Source organism: Laetiporus sulphureus (genome assembly GCF_001632365.1).
Source record: "Laetiporus sulphureus 93-53 unplaced genomic scaffold LAESUscaffold_29, whole genome shotgun sequence".
In the NCBI taxonomy this organism is placed as follows: domain Eukaryota; kingdom Fungi; phylum Basidiomycota; class Agaricomycetes; order Polyporales; family Laetiporaceae; genus Laetiporus; species Laetiporus sulphureus.
In genome coordinates, this window is record NW_024468538.1 from 342997 (window position 1) to 366673 (window position 23677).

At 55.2% G+C, this 23677-nt stretch overlaps 9 protein-coding genes across 9 annotated transcripts; 6 read left to right on the top strand and 3 right to left on the bottom strand.

Moving 5' to 3' along the window:
• Positions 1–281: 281 nt before the first annotated feature.
• Positions 282–2125, top strand: LAESUDRAFT_702979 (alpha/beta-hydrolase). The gene is made up of 6 exons (XM_040906508.1): positions 282–346; positions 412–500; positions 552–887; positions 950–1339; positions 1393–1922; positions 1982–2125. Exons 3-6 carry the CDS (start codon positions 740–742, stop codon positions 2033–2035), a joined length of 1122 nt encoding a protein of 373 aa, XP_040762727.1. The 5' UTR covers positions 282–346; positions 412–500; positions 552–739; the 3' UTR covers positions 2036–2125.
• An 829-nt stretch (positions 2126–2954) lies between these two features.
• On the bottom strand, positions 2955–7532 carry LAESUDRAFT_727563 (uncharacterized protein). The gene is made up of 12 exons (XM_040909245.1): positions 7183–7532; positions 6797–7127; positions 6732–6743; positions 6110–6679; positions 5986–6060; positions 5921–5930; positions 5727–5818; positions 5561–5669; positions 5289–5504; positions 5025–5230; positions 4819–4950; positions 2955–4760 (listed from the first exon to the last, which is right to left on the bottom strand). Exons 1-12 carry the CDS (start codon positions 7401–7403, stop codon positions 3099–3101), a joined length of 3636 nt encoding a protein of 1211 aa, XP_040762728.1. The 5' UTR covers positions 7404–7532; the 3' UTR covers positions 2955–3098.
• A 944-nt stretch (positions 7533–8476) lies between these two features.
• Positions 8477–9448, top strand: LAESUDRAFT_249894 (uncharacterized protein). Its single transcript, XM_040901742.1, has 4 exons — positions 8477–8794; positions 8902–9218; positions 9280–9332; positions 9383–9448. The coding sequence occupies exons 1-2, from the start codon at positions 8656–8658 to the stop codon at positions 9216–9218; spliced, it is 456 nt and encodes a 151-aa protein (XP_040762729.1). The 5' UTR covers positions 8477–8655; the 3' UTR covers positions 9280–9332; positions 9383–9448.
• A 1566-nt stretch (positions 9449–11014) lies between these two features.
• LAESUDRAFT_249907 (uncharacterized protein) lies at positions 11015–12804 on the bottom strand. The gene is made up of 5 exons (XM_040901743.1): positions 12789–12804; positions 12450–12634; positions 11480–12382; positions 11332–11407; positions 11015–11258 (listed from the first exon to the last, which is right to left on the bottom strand). Exons 2-5 carry the CDS (start codon positions 12485–12487, stop codon positions 11205–11207), a joined length of 1071 nt encoding a protein of 356 aa, XP_040762730.1. The 5' UTR covers positions 12488–12634; positions 12789–12804; the 3' UTR covers positions 11015–11204.
• Positions 12805–14084: 1280 nt separating this feature from the next.
• Positions 14085–14873, bottom strand: LAESUDRAFT_715275 (uncharacterized protein; the record flags this gene model as incomplete). Its single annotated transcript, XM_040907132.1, has 3 exons — positions 14085–14223; positions 14278–14447; positions 14610–14873. 3 exons carry the CDS (start codon positions 14871–14873, stop codon positions 14085–14087), a joined length of 573 nt encoding a protein of 190 aa, XP_040762731.1.
• A 191-nt stretch (positions 14874–15064) lies between these two features.
• On the top strand, positions 15065–15694 carry LAESUDRAFT_782203 (uncharacterized protein; the record flags this gene model as incomplete). Its single annotated transcript, XM_040913860.1, has 1 exon — positions 15065–15694. A coding segment is annotated over exon 1 (528 nt), but the record flags the coding sequence as incomplete, so codon positions are not given.
• Positions 15695–19514: 3820 nt separating this feature from the next.
• Positions 19515–20546, top strand: LAESUDRAFT_250027 (uncharacterized protein). The gene is made up of 3 exons (XM_040901744.1): positions 19515–19732; positions 19791–20356; positions 20418–20546. The coding sequence occupies exons 1-2, from the start codon at positions 19703–19705 to the stop codon at positions 20349–20351; spliced, it is 591 nt and encodes a 196-aa protein (XP_040762733.1). The 5' UTR covers positions 19515–19702; the 3' UTR covers positions 20352–20356; positions 20418–20546.
• Positions 20547–21182: 636 nt separating this feature from the next.
• On the top strand, positions 21183–22064 carry LAESUDRAFT_250056 (uncharacterized protein). The gene is made up of 2 exons (XM_040901745.1): positions 21183–21715; positions 21769–22064. Exons 1-2 carry the CDS (start codon positions 21366–21368, stop codon positions 21881–21883), a joined length of 465 nt encoding a protein of 154 aa, XP_040762734.1. The 5' UTR covers positions 21183–21365; the 3' UTR covers positions 21884–22064.
• On the top strand, positions 21993–23289 carry LAESUDRAFT_760720 (uncharacterized protein; the record flags this gene model as incomplete). The annotated part of the gene is made up of 5 exons (XM_040912785.1): positions 21993–22753; positions 22809–22841; positions 22899–22986; positions 23063–23129; positions 23180–23289. 5 exons carry the CDS (start codon positions 21993–21995, stop codon positions 23287–23289), a joined length of 1059 nt encoding a protein of 352 aa, XP_040762735.1.
• Between the last annotated feature and the right edge of the window lie 388 nt (positions 23290–23677).

A 23677-nucleotide genomic window follows, 5' to 3' on the forward strand; every position in this document is an offset into this window, starting at 1 on the left:
TACCAACCTGCGATGATGTTGCGAGAATAGTACGTATAAAATATACGATTCTGAGGCAGAAGCATCATTATAATTTGTTTCAATAGATTTTTGTCGTCCGCAGCCATAACCTTTCCAATACGAGTGCGTAGAATTTCCCAAAGAATATGGAGGCTTGAGTGGGGGGTTACGACATCAACATGAATATATTTAGAGATGGAAGAAAGTCAGGGGTGGGTCATAACTTGCACTTTCCGCCCATATTGTGAGGCTCTCCATGATCTCAAGATTATCCACCCAGCCTCGTTCAAAGATACCATTCGATTTTTGCGGCCTCAAGAATCAACAACCTGGGTGGCACCGGCATGTATGTACGTATTCACCTCTGCATGAACGACTGTATCTCTCATGATCCCCTCCATCCCGCAAAAGGTCGTTACATTTGCAAAACACAAGTAGCTATTCTTTCAGTAAGCATACGAAAAAGTGCCACTGCATACAATGCTCATCACCATACCCGTGTAAACGTTGATCTTCACCGTCTAGTTGACTTGGCTCACTGCTTTCGATAGGTTCTTGACCAGCTGTGTGCAGCTGCTTCCCGATAAGCCGCCTCAAAACAGTCGCGGACGCTTCTCGTGATAAGCGATCTTGCAGCGCCATAGTATCCAGCCTGGCAGATGACAAGAGCGTTTAAACAGAAGAACCACCTGACCTCTGCGGATGCGTATTTATAATGCTCGCCGGAGCAACATGAAGTATGACACCCACTGTTCGACCGCCAAACATGCCGCTCGCACCTGTGAACCCCGATGGCGCAGAACTATACTACGAAGATACAGGCGCACCCCAAGGCTCCGATGTTTACAAAACCCTCATCCTGCTTCACGGCGCGGTATTCCACAGCGGTAAGGTCAAAGTCCCCCTATGTGTCCCCTCTGGTGTGCTGGTTCACTGAGCTCATCAACAGCCGTCTTCCGCCCAATGTTACAATTCGCTGCCCAGCATAACCTACGTCTTGTTGCTTTGACGCTAAGGGACTATCCGGGCTCCACGCCGTATACATCTGAGGAGATAGCTGCATTGAAAGGCGACAAAGATAGCCAGACAAACATGATCAAGGATAGAGGGAACGAGTTGGCTGCATTTCTTGCGTGGTTCATTCAGAAGGAGCGGATCCCGCCGCTTTCAACTTCATTCGATCAAGATGAAGCCGCCAAAAGAGCAGATGGTGGACTAGCGGTTCTGGGCTGGTCTTGGGGCAATTGCATTATGCTTTCATTGCTTGCTCATGCGGGCGAATTACCGGCGTCACAGCAGGACACACTGGGGAAGTACCTTCGCACGTGCATTATTTTTGGTAAGTCGATGACTCCCTTTGTGTGAGAGCAAGCATGCTTATTAGCCTGTTAGATGTTCCGCTCTTCCCATGGGGTGTGCCGTTGCCTACTGAGGACGGACCATGGAACCCTATGTCGAATCCTAATATTCCTCCAGAACGAGCCAACGAGATCTTCCTACCATGGGTTACTGGCTATTTCGCCCACTCAGAATCTGCGCTGGCATCTTTCGAAGCTTTATCTAGCGAGGACATTCTCGCTGGACTAGCGTTAACCTCCATTCCCGATCCAGCGCCGGAGTGGCAGTCGACACAGCAGCGCATGTCTGCTGAGCAGTACGCGGAGATCACCGATCCCTCTGTGATGGAACGGTCGCACCACCTGATGCAGAACATTCATCATGAAGTATACAAGGAGAACACTCGGCACGCGCTGAGGGATGCTATAGCGCTGCCGCATGTGCGGGCAGTTCTGGTCTGGTGCGATATGTCCGTCGGCGAGACAGTCTATGCTGCTTGGCATTTGGCACATGACGTCGCGAATGCTTGGTCCCCTGATGGAAGGAAGGTCGAATTCAAGAGGTTTAGAGGAGCGAATCATTTTGTGAGTACTTTCTCAGTTCGTCGTCCATAGGCATCTTTGACTTATGCTCGGCTTTTCAGCCGCACTGGGATCAACCCGAGCGCACGTTGTCCCTCCTGTCGGAAATCTTGTGAATTGAAGAGACGGGGTTAGCATGGGTAGCGTTGTATGCAACATCTCTATTAAACTTGACTTTCCGTGAATTGTCCCTAATGCATCATGACGCCGTAAGCAGTAATGATAGCATTAAGAGTGAAATCATATACTATGAATCAGCCTAACGCAATTGCGGACAATGTGGCATCGTAAAAGCTTGCTGCAGGCAATTCGTTGCAAATGACGGAAACGGTCCCTCCACGGTAGGCGATGCATTCCATCTCGGTCATGATCTCCTCATCAGGTCGGATATTCAGCTTCGAGGATGACATATGCTGCTTTGCTCTTGAACGTCAGGTATCCGTCGTCGTCCATGGCCCACTGCCCTCATTAGCGTGTTCAATACATCCGAATTGGTATGTCCGCTGCTCGTAAGCATCTATCCGTCCTGAAGATCACTTCCCGCCATGCTCGGGTGAGAAAAGTCCGGGAACGTGTATAGCTGTTTACATAGGAGACGCATGGAAGGATCTAGCCAGCCAGCCCTTCCTCCAGTGCCCTTTGGTAAGTGCAATTGTTGCGGGCATTCATTCATTCTTTCAAGCCCGCGCGTACCGAGGTTCGAGAAATGGCCCATGGAAATTACCGTGTGGGCAAACCTTCCTAGATTTAAATACTATTTCGGGTACATGGCACTATGTGCAGTGTGAAGTCGCAACAAGAGTCCTGCCGGAGAGGCCAAGGGTCACGTCGAACTAGGATCTTTGTCATTAAAGAAACGAGATTAATCAGTGACCCAAACGGTACTCATCACAGAACACGCGTGAGTGATACAAACTCACTCACCGCATCAATATCGCATCAACGCTGGACAACGACCGTCCGCCTGAACAATCATCGACATATCCTGACGGAATAAACCTCGAGCATAACATTGGAGAACTATAAATCGAATGATACCTGACAACACATTACAGAAATACGTATAAAGCAAACAAACGATGACATACGATCGACAGCATAGACAAAGCAGTAAAATCCACACAGAAAACAACGTCCTCCTCATCTATAACAAACACATGCAAAAAGAAAAAACGCATCTCACCGCCGCATATATCCCGGCTGCGGAGCCACAGGCCCCGGAAGCTCATGCTGCATGAAAGACGTCCAGCTCTCCTGCAAACTATAGCTGCCCGACTCGACAGGAAGCATCGTCGGCGGCTGTGGCTGCGGCTGCATCTGCATTGGCATCTGGTATTGATAATGGCCTTGGGTCAAGCTAACATGCCGACTGCGACTCTGATTCTGCTGATAAGCCACCTGCACGGGTTGATTCTCCGCTTGCGCGAGCGAGTACATCATCTCGTCCTCCACCTGCTGGACCGGCCAGAGCTGCGACTGAGCGTGTTGCGCGTGCGAGTGTACTGCCGCGTACCCCTGGCTCGGAACGACCGGCTGCGATGCATGCGCAGGCGCAGGCGCAGGCACGGCATACGCGCCGTACTGGACGCTCGAATTGGCGGCGCTCGCAGACTCGAGCACGCCATACATCGGATAGTTCTGGTGCTGGTCATCCGAAGAGAGAATCTGCTGAGGATCGACGGATACCAGCTGCGAAGTCGACCTCTGGCGGTGTATCGAGTGTGGAGGCATCGCCGTGGCAGGTACAGGCGGAGGCGCCATAGCCGAGGCAGACACGGAAGATGGGGCCATAGTATGCGAAGGCACGGGAGGCGGAGGCATGGCTTGGGAAGGCACAGACGGTGGAGGCATCGTCCCCTGGGTATGAGCAGGAGCAGGCGGGGCGTACCACTGCTCATACGGCGAATGTTCATGGTGCTGGACGCCGCCGTACTGCTGCGACCTATCATATTGCGATTGCGACACAGCAGGCTGCGGGTATTCATGTGGTGGCTCAGCAGGCTGCGGGTACTGTTGCATCTGCGAAGAATGTGAGGAATGCTGGTATTGCTGCTGAACCTGGTATGACTGCTCTTGTTGGTACTCCTGCGCGTTCGCATATTGCTGTTGATGATGATGACCATATTGCGGCGGACTTTCATACTGTTGCGATCCTTCATACTGTTGTGGGCTCTCGTACTGGTGCGGGCTCTCATACTGCTGCTGCTGGCTCTCATAACGTTGCGGGCTGTCAAACGTCTGCGAGCTCCCATATGACTGAGGCGTCGCATACTGCTGCGAAGCCCCGTATTGCTGCGCGCTCTCGAAGAACTGCACCTGCTCTTGCTGATTCTGCTGTCCTTGCTGCTGCTGTTGGTGGTCCTGCTGTTGCTGCGACGCCAAGACGTACGCGCCCACGCCGGCCTCCGCCCGCTGCTGGCTCATCCACACCTCCTCCGTGCTATGTATCTGTACCTCCAGCTCCCCATGGAACGCCCGCATCTGGTCCACCAACATCGGGTGCACCGCGCTCCCATACGACTCCAAGCTCGGGAACGACTCTCCCGGCGAGTCCAAGCTGGCACTCGACCCCGGCGAATCCGCCATCGTCGACGACCCAGAGCCGGACGATCCAGAACCAGACGCGGCGACGGAGGTGGTGGCGGCGGTGGTGGTGGACGCAGCGGGCCGCGCGCGCTGGGACTTGTGTGACTTTGTCGCGACGGTGCGCGTGCGCCCGCTAAAGATGGAGAGCTCGTCGGGCTTCTCATTTACGATGCGTGGAGTGAAGATGTCCCTTGTAGGCGGGAGTCCCTTGCTGAAAGTCTGATACGCCTTCTCGTGCAGACGCTGTATGATCGGCTGCGAACACACCATTCGTATCATCAACTGATAAGGAGGCTGAATATGGAGGACATACGAGGAACTTGACAGAACGCCCGCCATGCTTCGCAGCCTTGTCGAACAGATCATACGCCAGCCTAAGCTCGCCCAACGCAGCCTGCGCCGTCTTGGTCGTCCCACCATGCGTAACAACCGACGCCAACATCACCTACACAAAGCATCCGCACACAGCACATCACCTTCATCAGCGCTCCTCCCAAAATCAATCTCAAACACACTCACCGACGCCGAAAACGCATGCGTCCACAACACCCAAAACCTCGCAATCTGCACAGGAAACAGCGCAAACTGCTCGCGAATCGTACCCAAAAGTGCACACGCGCTCCGATACCCAGCCAGGAACGACGGCGCGTACTGGCTGCGCAGCGGGTCCGTCGGGTGGTCCACAAGCGCCTGCGCAAAGAACGTCCGGTGCACATAGAGCAGCGCTTCCAACCAAACACGATCAACTCGTCACCCCCACTATGGAGAGAAGAAGGCGCTCACTGAGATGGAGATAGTTGACAGGCATGAAATGCGACATCGTCTGCGAGAGCCCCGCGCCCTGCGGCGGCTGGCCCTGGGCATACTTCGGGAGCGGCATGTCGCGCAGCTTGCGATCGAGGTCGAGGATCACGGTGTACTTTGGTGCGCGCGAGGTGAGCGTGCCCTGCACGACCTCCGCGACGCACTCTTTGCCCCAGCGTGCTTTCCACGCGGGGACTGGAGACGGGCGTTAGTGATAAGCGGAGATGTGGTAGGGAGGAGAGCGCACGTACAGCTTGGCTGGGGAGTACCGTCGTCGGCTATTGTCTCATCTGGGTCGGCTGGGAGCTCGGTGTCGACGAAGGGTAACGAGAAGGTTGGAAGTCGGCCAGTGGCGAGAGCCTAGCAGTAGACACGATCAACACATGCTACCATCTGCGCTCCACTAGTACACCTCACCTGCCAACAATCCGTGATGAACAGCTCCCAAAAGAGCGCACGCCGCTTCTGCACCTCGGCGGGGGTGAGCTTCCAACGCGCGCAGTCCCGATCTGCCCAGGCACGCAAACAAACCAAACGCAAGATTCGAACGATATGAACGTGAGAACGCCATCGATCCGCATCCATCAGACCGCGAAGAAGAATCTACTCACGAAGTCCGATCTGCAGAAGGTGATGCGGGTCAGTGATAGAGTGAAGGAACGGAAGCGGTACACACGCTTTGCGCTAATTTCGAGCTGAGGCCCATGAGCGCCCAAGTGCTCTCTATGCTGTTCTCGTCCGCCACCAGGCCCTACAACCGGCATCAATCTGCATATCATCGTCACAAGCGCCAACCATACCTGATAGATGCCCATCAAGCTCAGCGTCTGCACCGTCGCCACACTAGGCGGTCGCTCCAGCACGGGCTCAAGGTTGAGCGCCGCGCGCGTGAGCTGGAAGTACCGCTCCGCCTCGACATTATGCGGCGCCGCGGGGAGCTCCCCATCCGTGAGCGCGCCGAAGCAGAACACCACGAACAGCAGCGCGAGCTCATGCGACGAGCTCGAGCCGGACGGCGCCTTGGGGAGGTTGAACGCCTCGGAGGACGTCGTCAGTGCGCCGGCGCCGATGCTCCCGCCGCCATCGCGCAGCTGCGCGGCCTCTTCGTAGAATAGCGGGAGGACGTCTTCGACGAGCTGTCGGCGGGTGAGCGCGCCGAAGAACCAGGGCGCTTGGTCGAGGTAGAGGTCGCAGAGCGCTGCGGCGCGCGCCCAGGGCGGGAGGTATGCGCGGATGAGCCCGTCGAGGTCTTCGCCTTCTTCGTCGGCGGGCGCGGCGGGGAACGAGGTTGCGAGTTGGGTGAGCGAGTCGGGCAGCGCGTCGCGTTTTGTCATTGGGAGTCGGGCGACCACCTGCACGGGCTTCTCGTCCTGTGTGCATACATGAGTTGGAGAATGCGGGAATGGATAAGAAAGCGCGCACCAGAAGAAGACTCTGAAGGAGCGGTCGATGAGCACAATCACCACCAGAAGGAATGTGAGGCGCACCTCGGAGCCCGCCGACCGCCCGTAGAACGTCGCCGCACCGTCGTCGCGGACGGCGAGTGTGCCGAACGCATCGATGTACTGCGATTCCTCTCCCTCATCCTGGTCCGCGTCCTCCCCGCCGTTCGCCTCCGCCCCGTCCCTCCGGCCCGTGTTCGCCGCGGAATGGAGCTCCAAGCCGGACTTGATCTTGAGCAGGTTCTGCGAGAGCAGCGGGTGGGCCTCTCGCGCGACGCTGGACTGGAGGATGGCGAGCGCGTCCTCGAGCTGTCGGATGCGGTCGCTCATTTCTGCGATTTTCCGATGGAGCCTGTCCGTATCTGCGAGGATGAACCTGCGCGGGCGTGAGCCACCCTAGCATGAGCGAACGGGCCGTGGGACGTGCGCACCTGGTACCCTGGCCGGTGGTGAGGCTGCCATTGGGGCATATGGAGGAGCAGCCGCGGCGCTTGCAGGAGGAGCAGGGGACGGTCTTGTCGCACTTGAGCTTGAGGCGACGGCATTCTGCGCAAGATATGGCACCCCTGGCGCGCTTGAACTCCTGCTCCTGGGCGCGCGCCGTCCGCTCCTTGTCGTCCGCGCGGGGACGTGTCGTGGCAGAAGTCGGCATGGCGCTAGTCGAGCAGGACGTTCACTGCGCGCAGAGTTTCAATAAACAATGGTGTGGCCTGGATAAGCGGAGAGAGTATAGCAGGAGGAGTGACGGGAGGTGTCCGATTCATTGGCCGGTGGATGGCCTCTTATCGAGGACGTGCCACGCGAATCGCCTTTTCCATCGCTGATGTCGCTCAATTATGCTTCCGCGCCTGATCCCAGATGCCATCTCGCGTCACCTCGGGCAGGCTGTGACGTGGCCGAGGGAACAACGCCGTGAGAATGCTTGCGCCCAGTGATCGGCCTCTTGTGCCGGCCACTCATGAGCCGTCCTCGGCGACTACCAGCTCGGAATGAGCAAACCACCGTTCATACGACCAGGATGCATCCGCAGCGTTTCAAAAAGCATCATCTCCATGAAAGCAACCACAATCCGCATTACACACTGCGCTGCGCACGGGCACTCACGGCATTTCAGAAACTCGGGGATACCTTCCTGCAGGTACGTCGGCAATTTGCTACGCACGATGTACGGCCACAAGTAGGAATCTTAATACCCCCGAGCATATTTCGCGGTCAAAAGGTCAAATGAATCGCCCGTTGTGGTCATCGTCATACTGAAAATGGAAAGGTGGCACTCGCCACAGCACGTGTTGCGTCCGATTTGCTTCCGCCATTGTCCTTGGCTCCAAATGGCCTCCGGAGGTGCAGCATGCACAGTTCCTCGCAATGTATGCTGAATTGCCCTCTGCAGTCACCCCGCCTTCCTGCTGCACTACTCAGCCAGATTGCCGCCCGAGGCCTACCTCATATAGCTAGACGAAGAGGTTTCCTGCTGTCCTCCTCCTCCGCCCGACCTGCAGGCCTTGCCTCAAGTCAATCACGCTGTGCCCCTTCTACTCAGCGATAATTGCATCCTGCTTGGCGATGCTCCGAGCAGGGTCGGACCATCACCGAGCAGAGCTGCCCCTTCTACTACTAGCCCAAGCGGGACCTGGTACCTTTGCTTGGAGGAGCTCCTAGCATCGCGCGTTCTGGCAGCCTAGATCGCATCACGCGCAACGCTGGCCTAGGTGCGCTCGTGCCCTCTTGCACACTGGATGGACAATGCCTCTGGAGTCCTCTTTGACGATCGATTGTACCCTCACCCGTCCAATGCGCCCGAACACTGCGGCTCAGCCAGCAGGTGGAAGTGATCGACCCGCTACAGGCTGACGTTGTCCAACCTTCGACTTGGAGGATGCGGGCGGCACTCTTACACGATCCGAATGGGGCTATGCGTTATTCCCTCAACCGCAAGCCGATTTCAAAACGATCACGGCGCATTGGCTCCCAAAGCACGTATCCATGCCAACTCAAACTCCCGGGCCGTGGCTCACTGCTCAGCTGGCATCTCCTGCAGTCGAGGTCAGCCTGGACGAAAGGCACGAGCGTCCGATCGCTGCTGTGCGACCGTCCGCGTCAGCTTTGATGGAAAAAGATAGCCTAACCACGATGCAGAAATCACGCGCCAGGCCCACTCGGCGTTCTCGTGTATCGCGTCGTGATGGGAGGTATGGGAGATACGTACGTTCTAGGCCATTGGCGATTGGATTCGTCGAGAGTGTACGTACATGATCCCGTTCTTCCAGCGGGCTTGTCGTGGTTAGTGCGGGTTGCGAGGATGTCTATTTTTTTTGCACTGCGGTGGATACTTGGGATGCCGGGGGTCGCTCACGTATGCTATGAAATAGAATCACATTCTTTGGTCAGAAGTCGACGGGTGTGCTGCGGACCGGGCGATGTGGTGTGTACGCTTGGTTCAGTGAGACAGGATCATAGCTGCGGCTAGGTGGGTACAGAAGACAACCCTCAGGCATGGTAACCTGCGTTAACACATGTGAGGCGCATAGACACCTGCCTCCTCCATCGGTCCTGATGAGTTGCTTGGTGTCGGGCCCATATGGTGCGTAGGATCACCGATACTTGCGCGCAGGCCATCATGTTGTTCGAAAGGGAGAGAAGACATTCGTAAGTGTGGGCTGTACAGGGCTTGACTGGATTCCGAAGTGCTCGTGGCACACGGTCGCATCTGCAGCGTTTAACGTTGAAAGCCTCACGAATGGATCACAGCGAACTTGCGGCACGGCTGCGCAAACCAAGCCCTGCCCGGAGAAAACCTGCAAGTATACGGCGTGAATATGCGGAGTGCCGTCTATATAGCTGATCAGCAGCCGAAATTAATGCAGACACTCATTATCGCGTCTTCTCACTGCCCATTCATGCCGCGGAGACGGACCCAAACCAAAGTAACAGCTCGCATACATCGAAGGAGGTCCGTTAAAGTTCAAAACTTCGCCTCGAGTTCACGGAGGCCAGCGATCTTTCGTCTCAGAACAACAAGTACTTCCACATTCCATCCGCGCTTGAGTAATGTACAGCCATTGTACACGCATCCGGCGCTATCGCTTTCTACTGCTACATGACCTTATTACTAGATATCCTCTTCAGATAGACCATCGAGCAACAAACTGAACCCAATGCTCACATCAATCAGGGACCCGCAAAGGCGGGAAGAAACGCAACGACAGCGGCGAAAGCCTGCGCGAGAGGCCCTTGCCCTTCCGACTACCGACACTCGAGATCGAGCGCGGAGGCGATGGAGGGGCTTCTTCATAGTGGAGACGAGCGGGTGCTTCGGGATACACGACGCCTGGGGGAGTCCGCGCCACGGTGTACACGGGCGTTTTACGCCTTGGCGGCACGCTCGAAGCGCGCGCAGCTGTCTGAGCAGGAGGATTGGAGGCGTCGGCGTTTTGCAAGGAAGGTGCGAAGTCGCTGGGGAGGAGGTTTGGTGGGAGGTGTGAGTGCTCTGTGCGTGGAGACGCGGCCGAGATGATGGTGCGGCGATCATCGGGGCCATAGAGTGTCGCCTGGGAGAACTCAGGACCGAGTAATCGGGACTCATCCGTAGCACCGCTATGCATCGTACTCGTCCTCGAGGGATCGCTCCCAGTGGTCTTGCACCAATCACAACACGTCAACCGCAGGTCGCCTCTCAATAACCAATAAATGTCGGTACGCACCGGAGACTCGACGACGATGTCCGGAACGCCTCCTCCACTGTTATGGTCCGACGTCCTCTTTCGAGATTGAGATTGAGAACGAGAACGAGAACGGAAGCGGCCCGTCAAGACCCGTTCTAACGCGCTCCCAGAGCTCGATGTCCCGCGTCGACTGGGGCTAGCCGGACGGCTGGTGGGTGCGTCTCGTGGATTGGTAGCGTAAGCTTGAGGCGGAGAACGTGATATTAACTTGGGCCCGACGTTCAAGTTGTCGGGAGATCCGGCGGGAATGCGCTGTACAAAAGACGAAGCAAGTGAGAACGTGACGTTGACACGTCGGATATACAAAGCGAAACCTACATCTCTAGCTGGCCCCGGGGTGCCGCTCATCATCCGTCGAAGCCCAGCCAACGCCTCGCCTGCGCTCCTGCCACTCCGACTGGCAGAGGAATCGTCCCTTCTCGGGCTGAGCAGGTCATACTGCGAGATGTTCGTGGAGGCTCTTGATTGAGGGGAGAGGCTGGGCGGCGCAGGAGGATATAGTTGTAGTTGTGTTGGAGGTTCGCGGGAAGCATGGCTCGTGTTCACGTATGCGTAGTCTTGATTGTGGTCAGTTGGCTGGTAATGGGTCGAGGGTTCCGTGCGAACTCTAGCGTGCGCAGGCTGTGAAAGGGCGGTGTGTGTATGTGATGGGGACAGCGTCGCTGCTGCATCCTCTCTATCGGTATGGGTATCCCAGTTTCGCGAGACGTCGTGGGGGGCTCGTCCCGGTCCTAGTGTATGCGAGTGCAGTGTTCGGATGGCTGGTGTGCGAGCATGGTTAGGATCTGGGATGGGGTCAGGGTCAGGAGCCGGGCGAGATTGTGGAGTGGACAAGACGCGTGGACGCGCTACTGACACTGATGATGGATCGGGGAAGGCAGTAGAATAATTTGGAGATCTGAGTCTCGAAGGACGAGGTCGACTATCGGCTGGCCTGTTGGAATTGTTAGCTAGCTTGTGGTGATGCACTGGGGTACCCTTCCTGCGAGAAGGTGTGGGGACCTACATTTGAACACGCCAAGGGGGTTGTTGGCCGGGAGGAGAGCGAGGAACGGGGAAGATCTCTTCCGGTTGACTGCCGCTGCCATCACTGCCGTCATTTTCACCATCGTCCCCACCTGCATCGTCATCTCCACCATCGTCCTCCTCCTCCTCTTCGTCAAATAAATCATTCATGACCGTCTGACGACGAGCGTATCGCCGTGGATCGTTCTGCCCTCCAGCCTGTTTCCCCTCTCGATATCGCCTCTCCTCGTTCCCTTTCACCACCGCCGCCTCCTGCCTTCCCTGCCAATACCCCTGCTCCCTAGCCCTCCTCAGCACGCTCTCCTCCCTCCACCTCCGCGCCGCCGTCCTCGCCCGCGCCGCCTCCGCCTCGGCATCACGCTTCTCCTTCTCCAGACTGTTCACCAACTCTTGCGCCCTGAGGATCTCCTTCTGCGCCTCTTCCAAGCGCATCCGGTACAGACTCAGCTCTTCAGTCGCGCGCGCGGAGTCGGCACGAGCTGCGATGGTGGCCTGGTTTGCTTGCCGCAATAGGTGCAGGGCATCGAGCGCGCGTGATTCGGCGGCGTCAGCGCGGAAAGTCTCGGAGCGGAGACGGTCGGTAGTCACGGCGAGAAGAGTATGCAGGTGGGCAGCGGAATGTTCCTCGCGCGAGAGGGAGAGGAGTCGGGCGAGGAGTCCAGATTTTGCGTTGGAGTAATCGGATCCTTGGTCGGGAGCTCGAATACGCTCGCGAGGTGCATGGTTGCGTATGACGCGGGGCGGGGGAGAGTAATCTGACCGCTGTGATGTCGTGTGAGACGACGAGCTTCGCGGCCTGGAAGGCGCGGAAGGGAGGGTGTCAGTGTTGGTGGAGGCCGGCGACAGTTTGCCCGCGTCCATCGCTGGGAAGGGGAACTCATGCCTGGCAGAGCGCACACACGGGTGGATTAACTTATGAGATGACGTCTTATGAGAGCTGAGAGACTCACATTCCTTTCTCCCCGAGGATGTGCGGCATGATGGGCATGCTTGCGCACGGAAAGTCAATCAAAGATGTTGTCCACCCAGGAAATGGGAGGTATAACTCGGGCGACGGACGTCAGACGAGCAGACAACAGCGAGGCACCGTGCCTCAGAGGACCATAGTGCATGATGAGAGGCCGAAAAACCCTCGCTGCCTATGGAGTCAGCGTTCTCTCTTGGATGCGTGGACGACCGGGTGTTCCCAGCGGTCAATGACAATGCGAGCGCGCAGAAGGCGTTGAAAAGGCGTGGTGCGCGGCACGCCAGCAGGCGTGTTATACACGTGTATGATGGATCCGGCCTACCTATGACGAAATGGGCATACGAAATATCGGTGGGAAAGAGTGAGAATAGAACACAAGATACGCCGAGGTCACAGCCGCCGACGGGAGTGGGAACTCGCTCGCAATGATGCACGCGCCATCGACGACGATATGCTCTCGTTGCAGTGTAGTGTCGGACGCAGAGTTCGATGACTTGCTCGTGGCAGATTGGGCGATCGTAGAGTGGCCCATGAAACCAGCAGACCAAGTTCCTTGAATATGATGCAGGTATGAACATATGGCTTTACAAAGAGCGGCGCCCGCGACTGAATTGTTGCCAAGACAGTCAAATATTATGTGAATGTTAACGGTGAACCTTGCGTTGCTAGGAAAGTTTGATGACAAATGGTGCACGAAGCAGATGTCAGTTCTAGAGACTAGCACAGGTCCATTCTCTGCGGCCACTCGTAAGAGGAGCTCCACGTGGTCACAACAGCGCGATCGAACGTTCCCATCACCCGGCGCCACCAGCGCGTTTCGGACTCCGATGAACCCTCGAACAGGAGCACAACGAGCTCTTGTGCTTCATGCATGGCTGTTCTCATTGCTTGCTGCTCTGTGACGAGGGTGATACCCCGCTGGTTATCTCGCGGACCTGCTTCTCAACGGTGGTCCTGGCTAAATCGCGACTTGCGACTCAGATGCGCTCATCTTTTCGGTCTTCAAGCCAATCAGCGGTCTCGACACCTAAGGTAGAATAGCATGAATTGAAGTATGAGCGATGTAGATTGAAGAGTGGAGAATGGGATGAGGCAAAAGTTGTATTCACAGTTTCCAATGATTAACTACGCTGCACGGTCCTGATATTCTACCGACTCAAGAGACAGTCTACAGCGTCCGTCAACGTGATCTCTATCGCGCTCGCCACCACGAGAAGTCTCTCCCAACCGCTCTATGATACTGTGCCCTCTAGTGGTACAATCTGCTAGGATCTCCTCTCTCCAGGACGTGTGCTTTCGCCGCAGGACGCGTTTCACCTAGAAAGTCCTACTGGCTCATTGCATGTTATCCTGGATAATTGAATTCAAATGTACTTGTCCTGAAATCACTGTGGCACCGATGTCTAATGGTGCTCACTCTTTCAGGTGGACTGATCCTGTAGCTATGGCTCGACGAACTGTCTTCTCCGCGGCAATGCAGAACAACTTATATCCTGCTCACCACTGCAGCGTCCATTCTGTCCTCCGGCGCTATCAGCGTACTGCGTCCACCCTCATACATCGCTTGCGGTGCGGGTCTGTTCTTGTGCGCCACCTGTCCTGAGGGTCGCATCCTGCTTCATCCATCGTCTGCCTCTCCGGCCGCATAACCGACTCGTGGTCCGTATCGCAGAATCTCTTCCACCTCAATGATCACTCTTGTGCTCATTATATGTTTAGCTACACGGTCCGCCGACTTCTGTGCGACGCCGCTTATGCTGATTCTTGATCAATTAATCACCCGATATTCTTGGGAGTGGTTTCCGGCTCACGAGCTCAAAACACGGAAGTCTGCGCGATCTGTGCGGTCTGATGCTAGCGGGCATGCAGGGTATTTCTGCGAAGTATAGGAAGTGGTTTTGGTGAGAGAAGCGGTCACTTCTAGCGGCTTGCCGAATGATGCGATTAAATGAACATCGGGCAATAGGAGGTCATAACGCCACTATCACGCACCATCTCAATTGTTGATATATCATCATGATGGAGGCTGCGTGTCTCGATGATCCAATCTATCAGGGTGGGAAGGCCAATCAGCTCATGAAACGCAGCGAACTCGTCCATGGCGAATGGGATGAAGGCACGCGCGCATGCCTGATAGTCTCACGTGTATGCGCTCATACGGAGCAACAGTATATTGAGGCAGTACAAGCATTTCAATTGGGCAGTACGGCCATATTATGGCAGTTTCAGCAGGCGATATCGCGTGTTTGGACGCTGCGCGAACCGATAGGAGCCATATATGCACAACAGAAGATATAGATGCCTGGATCACGACGTTCTCTGTCCACCATACTCTGTCGCTTCCCCATCTTCCAAGCAGCGCCTGACACGTATTTCGAGGCTGCGAAAAGCGAGCGCGAGGCAGCATTGACAGATCGTGAGTGGAAGATCTAGCAATATATGCGTTTTTGTACGTTCAATCACATAAGTGTGGCTCAGTTCCCGGCCGAATGAGCGAAATCCTCGCAAAGCGTAATGGTGTCGTGGCCACGGAAGAAGACCTCGTTTCGAGAGGCAAGCGCTGTTCATTTCGCAATACGAACATGTACTGACTAGTGCTTACCAAAGCTTCGCCTGTGCTCCCGGTGGAGGTATGGGAGCAGGTGATAGACCATTTGCAGGACTGGAACCGGGAGTTGAAGGCGTGCGCGCTGGTGTGCCATGCATGGTACCCCCGGAGCCGCTTCCATCTTTTGGAACGAGGTTCAGTTCTTCAATCAACGGGATGTAACGGCCTGCGCAAGGATGCTGAGGAAGACGCCAAATTTGGCGGATCGAGTGTGGAAGGTTGGCATCCTAGGAGGATGGAGGCCGATCCCACAGCTGTCGACAGCGGCGATGATGCTTGCACGCATGCTGCCACGGCTTCAGGAGCTTTACATCTGCAATGCAATTTGGCAGCCTTGGGCGATGCATAAGGATCTCTTTCTGCATCTATCCGTCTTTTCCTCCGTTAAGAGACTCGACCTTCGAGACATCACTTTTCCATCCCTTACGGTCTTTGGGCATGTCATCTATGCCCTGCCCGGTCTAATCATGCTATCCTGCTCTGGTCTGAGGTTCATACACAATGACTTCAATCACATGGCTTTTGATGCACATCGCGATCGCATGAAGATTACGGAGCTACACCTTGACGGCTTTGGTACCAAAAAAGCGATCGAGTTTTTCATCTCCACCAGGACCGCGGTTGAACTCCAGAAGCTTGTTCTCGGTTGTAGGCGACCTTTCAACTTGCAAGAGCTGTACACAATGGATTTTCAACAGTTGCTAGATTCTGCAGGCAAATCTCTCGCGGAGCTACAAGCGTACCTTGCTCACATCACCAATATTGTGAATAACAGTGGCACATGTTTTAGTCTGATTTAGTTTGCTCATTCTCACTGACCAGTGTGCCCCTTAGACTGGGCATTTTCCTGTGCCCAGAACACTGCACTGTCGAACGTGTGGCTGTCCACAGAAGTTTCCTCAAATGCGAACATCACTTGGATGTTCTCAGTTCTGTCTTCAGTCAGATCGGAGCAGCTACGGACAGTCAAACTGATGCTCGATGTCAGAAAGAGAGTTATCACCTTGGACAGCGTGTTGGATACTTCTATCCCTGCTGTGCGTTTGAAGATAGATGAATTTCTCTCATCCAGTGCATTCAAGAACCTCACCGAAGTGGAGGTCCAGCTGCTCGCTGAAAGATTCACGAAGATAATTCCAGGTGCCCTACAGTGGGAGAACCAGCTTGCGCGGTGGTTTCCGCAACTGATGAAATGGGGAATCTTCCGGTGAGTGTTTCGCGCTTGTGTTGAGTCCAACGTCGTTGATGGCTAACGCCTCGTCAATGTTATGGCGAGCGACGGCGTGTTCGAAGATTTTGGGATGCAATCGCAGCATCTATTGGATGACTATGGCAAGGTAGGCGTGCGCGTGCGGTGGCTATTCTCGCGTCGAGTCGGGTACCTCATCAAGTGTGCGAATCGCTCACGTAGCTTGCATTGGGCGCCAAGCTGCTTGCGAAGCTCACAAGGCTCGATGAGGCATCACTGCATGTCTTGTATCTTGGATACCAGGGTCGCGGGGGGTTTGGACGGGAAGTGTTGCTGGGATGACGGGATCAGTTGGGGTATTGCGAGTATTGTGGATGAATAAAAGTTCTGCTTGCTCACTGCATATTGTCGCATATCTGGCACGTTTTAGGACAGTCTACTGGTAGCATGAGGTTACCGTTGTTCTATAGCTTGAATGTACTACAGGGACCAGAAACGGACTTGCGAGATTATAGTTTCCTTCAGAGAGTCGCCGAGTTAGGATTTGTTGCTCTTTGACTTTAATGCCGAGGACAGCGCGTCCGTTTCTCCAATTGCAAGAAGGCTAGCCCAGGGCCCGTGAGTTGAATCCGTCATGACCGTCGAGTCTCGACGGACTCGGCGTCTATCTCACTGGTGGCAGTTAGGCAGACTGACTCGATCGATCGCCTTGGGATGGCATAGAATGACGCACACGGTACTCACCGACATGCTGTTAGACAACGCCATATGCTCACCGTTTGTACAAGAAGGTTCAAGCAAGCAAGCCATCCGTCCGCAGAGCCAGGAGTACCAGATTCATGTTGAGAAGGAAGTCGGCGAGAGGTGTGGAGCGTGTGCGCCAAATGCGACCAGGTCAGAAAGGAAGGGTGCGCTGCGAGGCCATATATGGCAGCTTTATTTCCATACGTAGCAATACTTAAGTATAATCCTCTCCCGAGGCTTACACTTCACTGCTTGTTTTGTCGGACGTCTCTCTATGTCACTAGAGGCACACTAGCCTTTGAACGCGTCCCCTTCTTTTCTTGAGTACTTACTCTGATCGATGTCCCGCGCTGCAAACTCGTCGTTCAAATTTCTGGTGCCACTCTCCGCTGCGATTCGCCCCGATTCGTCTTCGCCGTCGCCGTCTGGCATTTCTGGCATTATTCATCCTGTCTATGCGCCATACCAGAGTTCTACGTCCCGCTGCACTTACACTGCATGGCCGTCCCACACAGCAAACACGAGCGTACGCCCTGAAGCCTGCTTCAGCAACATGTGCGATCTGGCCCTTGGCTCTCCGTTTCTCACCACGCTCGACCTTCCCCTAGACGGCCTCTAGTCATCGACATTGCGTACTGCTAGTATTACGTGGCTCTCCCGGACTTGTTTCGAGGGTGCGGACTTGGAGCCGATTGCTGGCGCGTTTGCTGCCGTGCCCCCCCCCCCCCCGGATACGTCGTCACATCCCGACCCTCACTCAGCTTGCGCACGGAAAGCTACTCTACCCGGAGCTGGAGTGCAGATGCGTTCGTGTCTGAGTACGCTATGGATGGACGGCGATAGCATTCTACGCCACATGTCGACTGGCCGGCGCGAGCTCTGGGTACCACTGACTTATAAGCGGATATCTCGCGAATATCAAGCCCAGCCTTCACGAAGGCATCGCAGCGTCCGGATCTTCGCATGAGTTTCGTATCGCGAATACTGGACGCCGTCAGGGAGGGCTCCTGGTCGGTGAGGAGGGTCATCTGTTTGAGGACGAGGCGTTCTTCGCAAAGGTCACTGGAACTGTGAGTCGATCCCTGTCTCACCTGCGGCACTCGTTTCTATCCGCTCTTCATACACGGCGATGCTAGCGAAATCGGCTTCCGAGAACCTTCCTCATTATTACAATTTTATGTGATAATTCACTCCGTTCCATGCAGGTCTCAGAGGACACCTCCCTACGGAACGCGTGCTCCATGTACTCTCCTTCATCGACCTCCCGTCCGTGCTCTCCTCTCTCCGAGTGTCCAGATACGTCGTGACTGCATCCTTCATGAATGGGGTCCCGCTGCATCGCACTTGCAGTCTATAGGATCTCCTGTGCCACGAAAACGCAGTATGGCGAGCGCTGTTCGAGCAGCGCCAGGCGGGTGGACGGAACATCGACCTACGCTGCGCGATCAACCCGCTTGACTCTGATCTGACGCCGTCGTTGTCCGTATCGACGATCACGCTGGTGCCGGCGCTGCTCCGGGTGAACTGCTTCAAGACTTATGGGACACGCTTGGAGCTGGATAGGAGATGGGCGCAGGTGCTGCCAGCGAGGATGAGCATGCATGTTGACGGGCACCAGGGTCACTCGTGGACGCCGACGGCGAACAGAATAAATAGGCATGGTGACAGGTATGCTGGGTTCCACACGTTGAGGCCTCAGCCTTGAGGCTTCGATATATCGCCTTTGCTCTCGCGCTATAATGGCTCATGCTGCTTCTGCACGCTCGCATTGGTTCATCCTGGAAAAAAAAAGACCGACTTCATCAGAGAATCGACGACATAAACGACCATACCCGACAGCTCGAGGACGCGCTCGCCATCCTCCGGTTCAGCATCGAACTCGCTGCTCTCATGGGACATGCTCAAGAGCAAGTCGGGCTTGGAGCTCCGTTCAGCGGCGAACGTGGGGCAGAGGGAGACGAAAGGCGGGGAGGACGCGGAACAGGGCGAGGGAGAGGAGTCGCAGTACGCCGGTAAATTTACGGTATGTGTGTTCTGATACCATCAATCCGATACCATATTCTGACAAGAAGTGTATGTGGCAACGCACGGCGCCCCGAAGCTACTCCAGTCATCCCATATGCCCTCCTTCTGTCCCCGGGCAGTGCGCACAGCTATGATGTTCGTTGGGGCTCGGCGCGCCTGCGATGCTATGCAGAATAGTGGCCGTTCCATTCGCAGAATCATCACGAGGCTTGAAGCGGTGTAACAGTGTGCACCGCAAGAGCCTTGTGGTCAAATGCTGTGTGCTCGTCCGCAAGGCACGGAGAATTCTGAATCTGCACGCTGGAATGCGCGTGAGCTGGAAGGATGCACTGAAGGATGCACATAGCAACTCGGAAAGAATGAAATGACCGTGGTATGCATGTCACGCGTCGTCGTTCATGCTTCGTCGACCGCTAATTATACTGCTGGGCTGTGCGTTATCCACAAATGGACGGTGAGTGTACAGCATCTTCAAAAAGCACTCCGATTGGCTGGCTGTATGTGTTCTGAACCATGAAGCACGTTGCAATTCGAGGAAACGAATACATATACCTCGAAAGCTGGCCTGGAAACTTCAAACCTGCAACCATCTGCCACCAGTCGACACACCAACGCTAAGGCATTCTCCGAACAGAATCTGAAATACGCCACGCACGCTTCAGGGCACAAGATGGTCAAAGTGCAAAGGCTTGAGCCAATGGTGAGTGGGAAAGCGCCACGTACCCGATTTTGACCATTTACGTGCTATGCTGCGTTAGGTCAAGGGCAAGGGCAAGGCAGGGGAGACTGGCTCATCCGAAACTGTACCAGTGGCGACGAGACCTCTGCCGCAGCTTCTGATCGAGGTCTGGGAGAATGTGATCAATCATCTCTGGGACAACGAGTGGGCTTTGTGGATGTGCAGGCTCGTCTGTCGGGCATGGTACCCTCCAAGTCGCTTTCACTTGCACAGCCAGATCAGGATCCAGAGTGTGAAGGGTGTGAAGGCGTATGTCAAGATCCTGAAGCAGACGCCCGAGCTGTCAAAGCGGCCGCACAATATGCACATATCGGGCAGTGAAAAGTCAGATCTGTCAGCACTGTCGCTGGCGGCGATCCTGCTCGCTCGCAAGCTGCCCCGGATCGAGCGGCTTTCAATCCGGTATTCAAATTGGCAGCCATGGACGATGCACAAAGACATATTCCTCCATCTCTCCGCATTCTCCTCTGTCACTAGCCTCAATCTCTATAAAGTCACATTCCCGTCAATCACCGTCTTTGGGCGCCTCATCTGCGCCCTGCCAGTCCTAGATGCTCCTGGCGTTACGGATGTGGTATGATTGCGGTGCGTCGGCTCATGCTTCCATTCAACTGTGGGGTGGGATTGACAAAGGCACAACTCCTAGGTATTCTGGCATCCGGATGGCTACGCCTTTCCCATCTGCATTTTGCGAACCTGCGTGCATATGTCTTACGCAGACTGTGGCGCTGCTGTAAGTAGTATAGCCCCACCGGCGATGACGGGCTGGCAGCCTCGTGACGGTACTCGTGGTGTGCGGCGATATGGTCACCTTGATGAAGCGCAGGCCAAGTTATGGTACGTGCGATCTGACACCATTGATCTAATATCATATTCTGACAAGAGCGTATGTGGCAAAGCACGGCGCCCTGAAGCTGCTCTAGTCATCTCCCTTGCCCTCTTTGTGTCCTCTCACAGTGTGAAGAGCTGCGATGTTGGTTAGGGCGCATCGCATCTGTAATGCTATGCAGAACAATTGCCATTCTGTTCGCAGAATTGCCGCGAACTTCAAAACGGCGCAGCAATGTCCGCGGAGCCTTCAAGGCATGAGGAAGCTTCTAGTGGGTGATGGATATGGGTCGGATGAGCTTCCATTGATATCTATTCGTCCGCAAGGCACGTAGAATCCTGATTCTGTATGCTTTAATCTACCCGCACGAAGATTCTTCGGTGCGCCTGATGGAATAGACATTCCTTTGATCTGCTACTCACATGGAGAATGGTGACTCCGCATTGGAGGGCTTGGTGAGCCTTGAGACAGAGATAAGTGTAACAGAATGTTGTCTGCTACATCCAACTTTGCATGCTCATCACCGTGCCGTCACCTCAGTGCCAATCCAAAGGTTGACTGCTCACAAGCATTATCTCTCTTGACCGCCTGACTGTACAGTTTTGATTCTGCTCTTCGGACCCATGGACCAGACGGTAGCAACTCTCCTCTTTACCCTCGGACTCCCAGAGGTGCTCGAAAACCCCCCGACGATGCAGACGAGTCGGCATGATGACACATTATCGCAGTAGTATGAAATCGTAGTCGTTGTACTCGTCAAACGCTATGATCATTACTCGAGGACCGCAGCAAGAGACCAAAAAGCTCCTCGCGTATCCCACATCCTATCGCTATTGGATCCGGGCAACCGTAGAATGCAGCCCTCACGTTGAACAGGCTTACCGTGTATGTGCAAGCACTATCGCCAGGTATCATTCTATACTCGCGGCGCTGTCTAGAAATCAAAATTCCTTTTGCTTTTTATCTGGTCAAGGCGTCATGTTGCGGCCATACCCTAGAAGGAGATATGCAGGACAGCGGAAGAGGTTTAATGCCCTACCCGCTCCATCCGTCAATCAGTTTCAAATGCAATTGTGGAGTCATGTTGGCAAATGGGCAGCCCAAAAGCGCATATGGTACGTAAAACGCTATGATCATTACTCAAGGACCGCAGTAAGACACCAGAAAGCTCCTCGTGCGTCCCAAATCCTATCGCTATTGGATCCGGGGCCACCCTAGAATGCAGCCCTCACGCATCCTCCATATGCAGGACTGATATACTTCTCATCACAGAACCTAATTGACCCGTTGAGTGGCGAAGATAAGTGAACAAAGTGAGCCAAATAAGTATCTTTATATTGCCTCGGGTATGATCGATGCATGCTCGACCTGCCTTCATCCGTTGGCTTGAACATGGCGGTGCCATCGTCTGCTACACCGCGCAGCTTCCTGGACATCCTGAACGTTTGCGATAATTACCGAATCAACCCAGACGAACCTCTCGCAACCTGGTGCCTCTCCCCCGAGCCAGGTTCTCCTGCCATTGGGCTGTTGCGCCCAGAAATCGTCGAGCACTTGAGACGCGAGAACGCACGAGAAGGGCGCTCTCCACCATGGGTCCTCGAATTGCGCGGAGGAAAGATGCATGTCAGCTTCTCTCCCGAACTACGGAACGCGGCGGCGCGGACGCGTGTCATGAAGGAGCTTTGCGAGCGGTGGCGCGACGAGGGGCTGTACGCAGACGTGATCGGCCCGCGCAAGTGGCGGGCCGAGAAGTACCCCGTCTACCGTGACCCGTTCGGGCGACATGACGCACCAGCACACGACAGCAACGCTAATAACGACGACGACGATGGACGGAACTATGCGTTCATGATGGAGCGCGCTGCGTGTGCGCTCTTCGGCGTCGTGACCTACGGCGTGCACATGACTATCTACGAGGAGGACCGGGACGAGGACGGCCTCCCGACGTCCTGCCGCGTGTGGGTCTCGAAGCGCGCGAGGACCAAGCAGACGTGGCCGGGCTATCTGGACAACACCGTCGCGGGCGGTATTCCCTCCGGCCTCGGGGTGTTTGAGAGCCTCGTCAAGGAGTCGATGGAAGAGGCGAGTCTCGCGGAAGGGGGTATACAAAGGCATGCGCGTGCCCTCGACAGCGTCAGCTATTTCTTTAGGTGAGTAGCGGCGTCGGGCGTGAGATGACTCGCTGATGCATTTTCCATCCGGCAGGACCGGGGCTGGCTGGCTGCAGCCAGAGGTCACGTAGGCGCTATTCGTTCCTTTACTTAATCTCCCGTGCCCGACCGTGCCATGTCGCAGGTACGCTTATGACCTGCGTGTGCCTTCGGGTGCAGAGCGGGACGCCTACAAGCCCAAGCCCCTCGATGGAGAGGTCGAGTCGTTCGAGGTTAGCACGAGGCGCATACAGCCTGCGTAATTTGTTTCCGAAATTAACAGTAACTTGAACCTCGACTACCTCGCAGCTCCTCCCACTCGAAGAAGTGGTCACTCGCATTCGTGCAGGCCTGTTCAAGCCAAACACCGCTCCCGGTGCGCCCTTCCCATGCGCAACGTCCACGGCATACTTACTTATCCTACAGTGCTTTTGGACTTCATGATCCGCCACGGGTATCTCACCCCGGATGAGGAGCCCGACTACCAACAGATCGTGACCCGACTGCACGGTAGGTTCGACTATGACAAGTGGTGAACTGTCTTTAGGTAGTTGGATAGAGGCCATCGGTCTTGATGCATCCTCACATCCATGTCAATCGCTAAATTTGCACGACGAAAGCCTGGAGGTAGTGCAGCGGCGAGGATGTACGATAGACGATTCGCTACTGAGCTTGTTTTGAAACATACATATGGGGTAGACTCCGCACTCAACAGCGACGATATGGCTGTAACGGACGTTGGACGTCGAGTGGCGATGGGATGTTGATGAATTGTTCATGGTAGGGAGCTGCATGACAGTGGACTCGCGATTGCGCAGATTGCATTCGACTTCCATAATGGACAGTTTCTTGCTTATTCCCGTCCGTAATACTCGTCTCCGCACATATATCCTGATGTCAATGCTATTCTTTTGCTATTGGTTG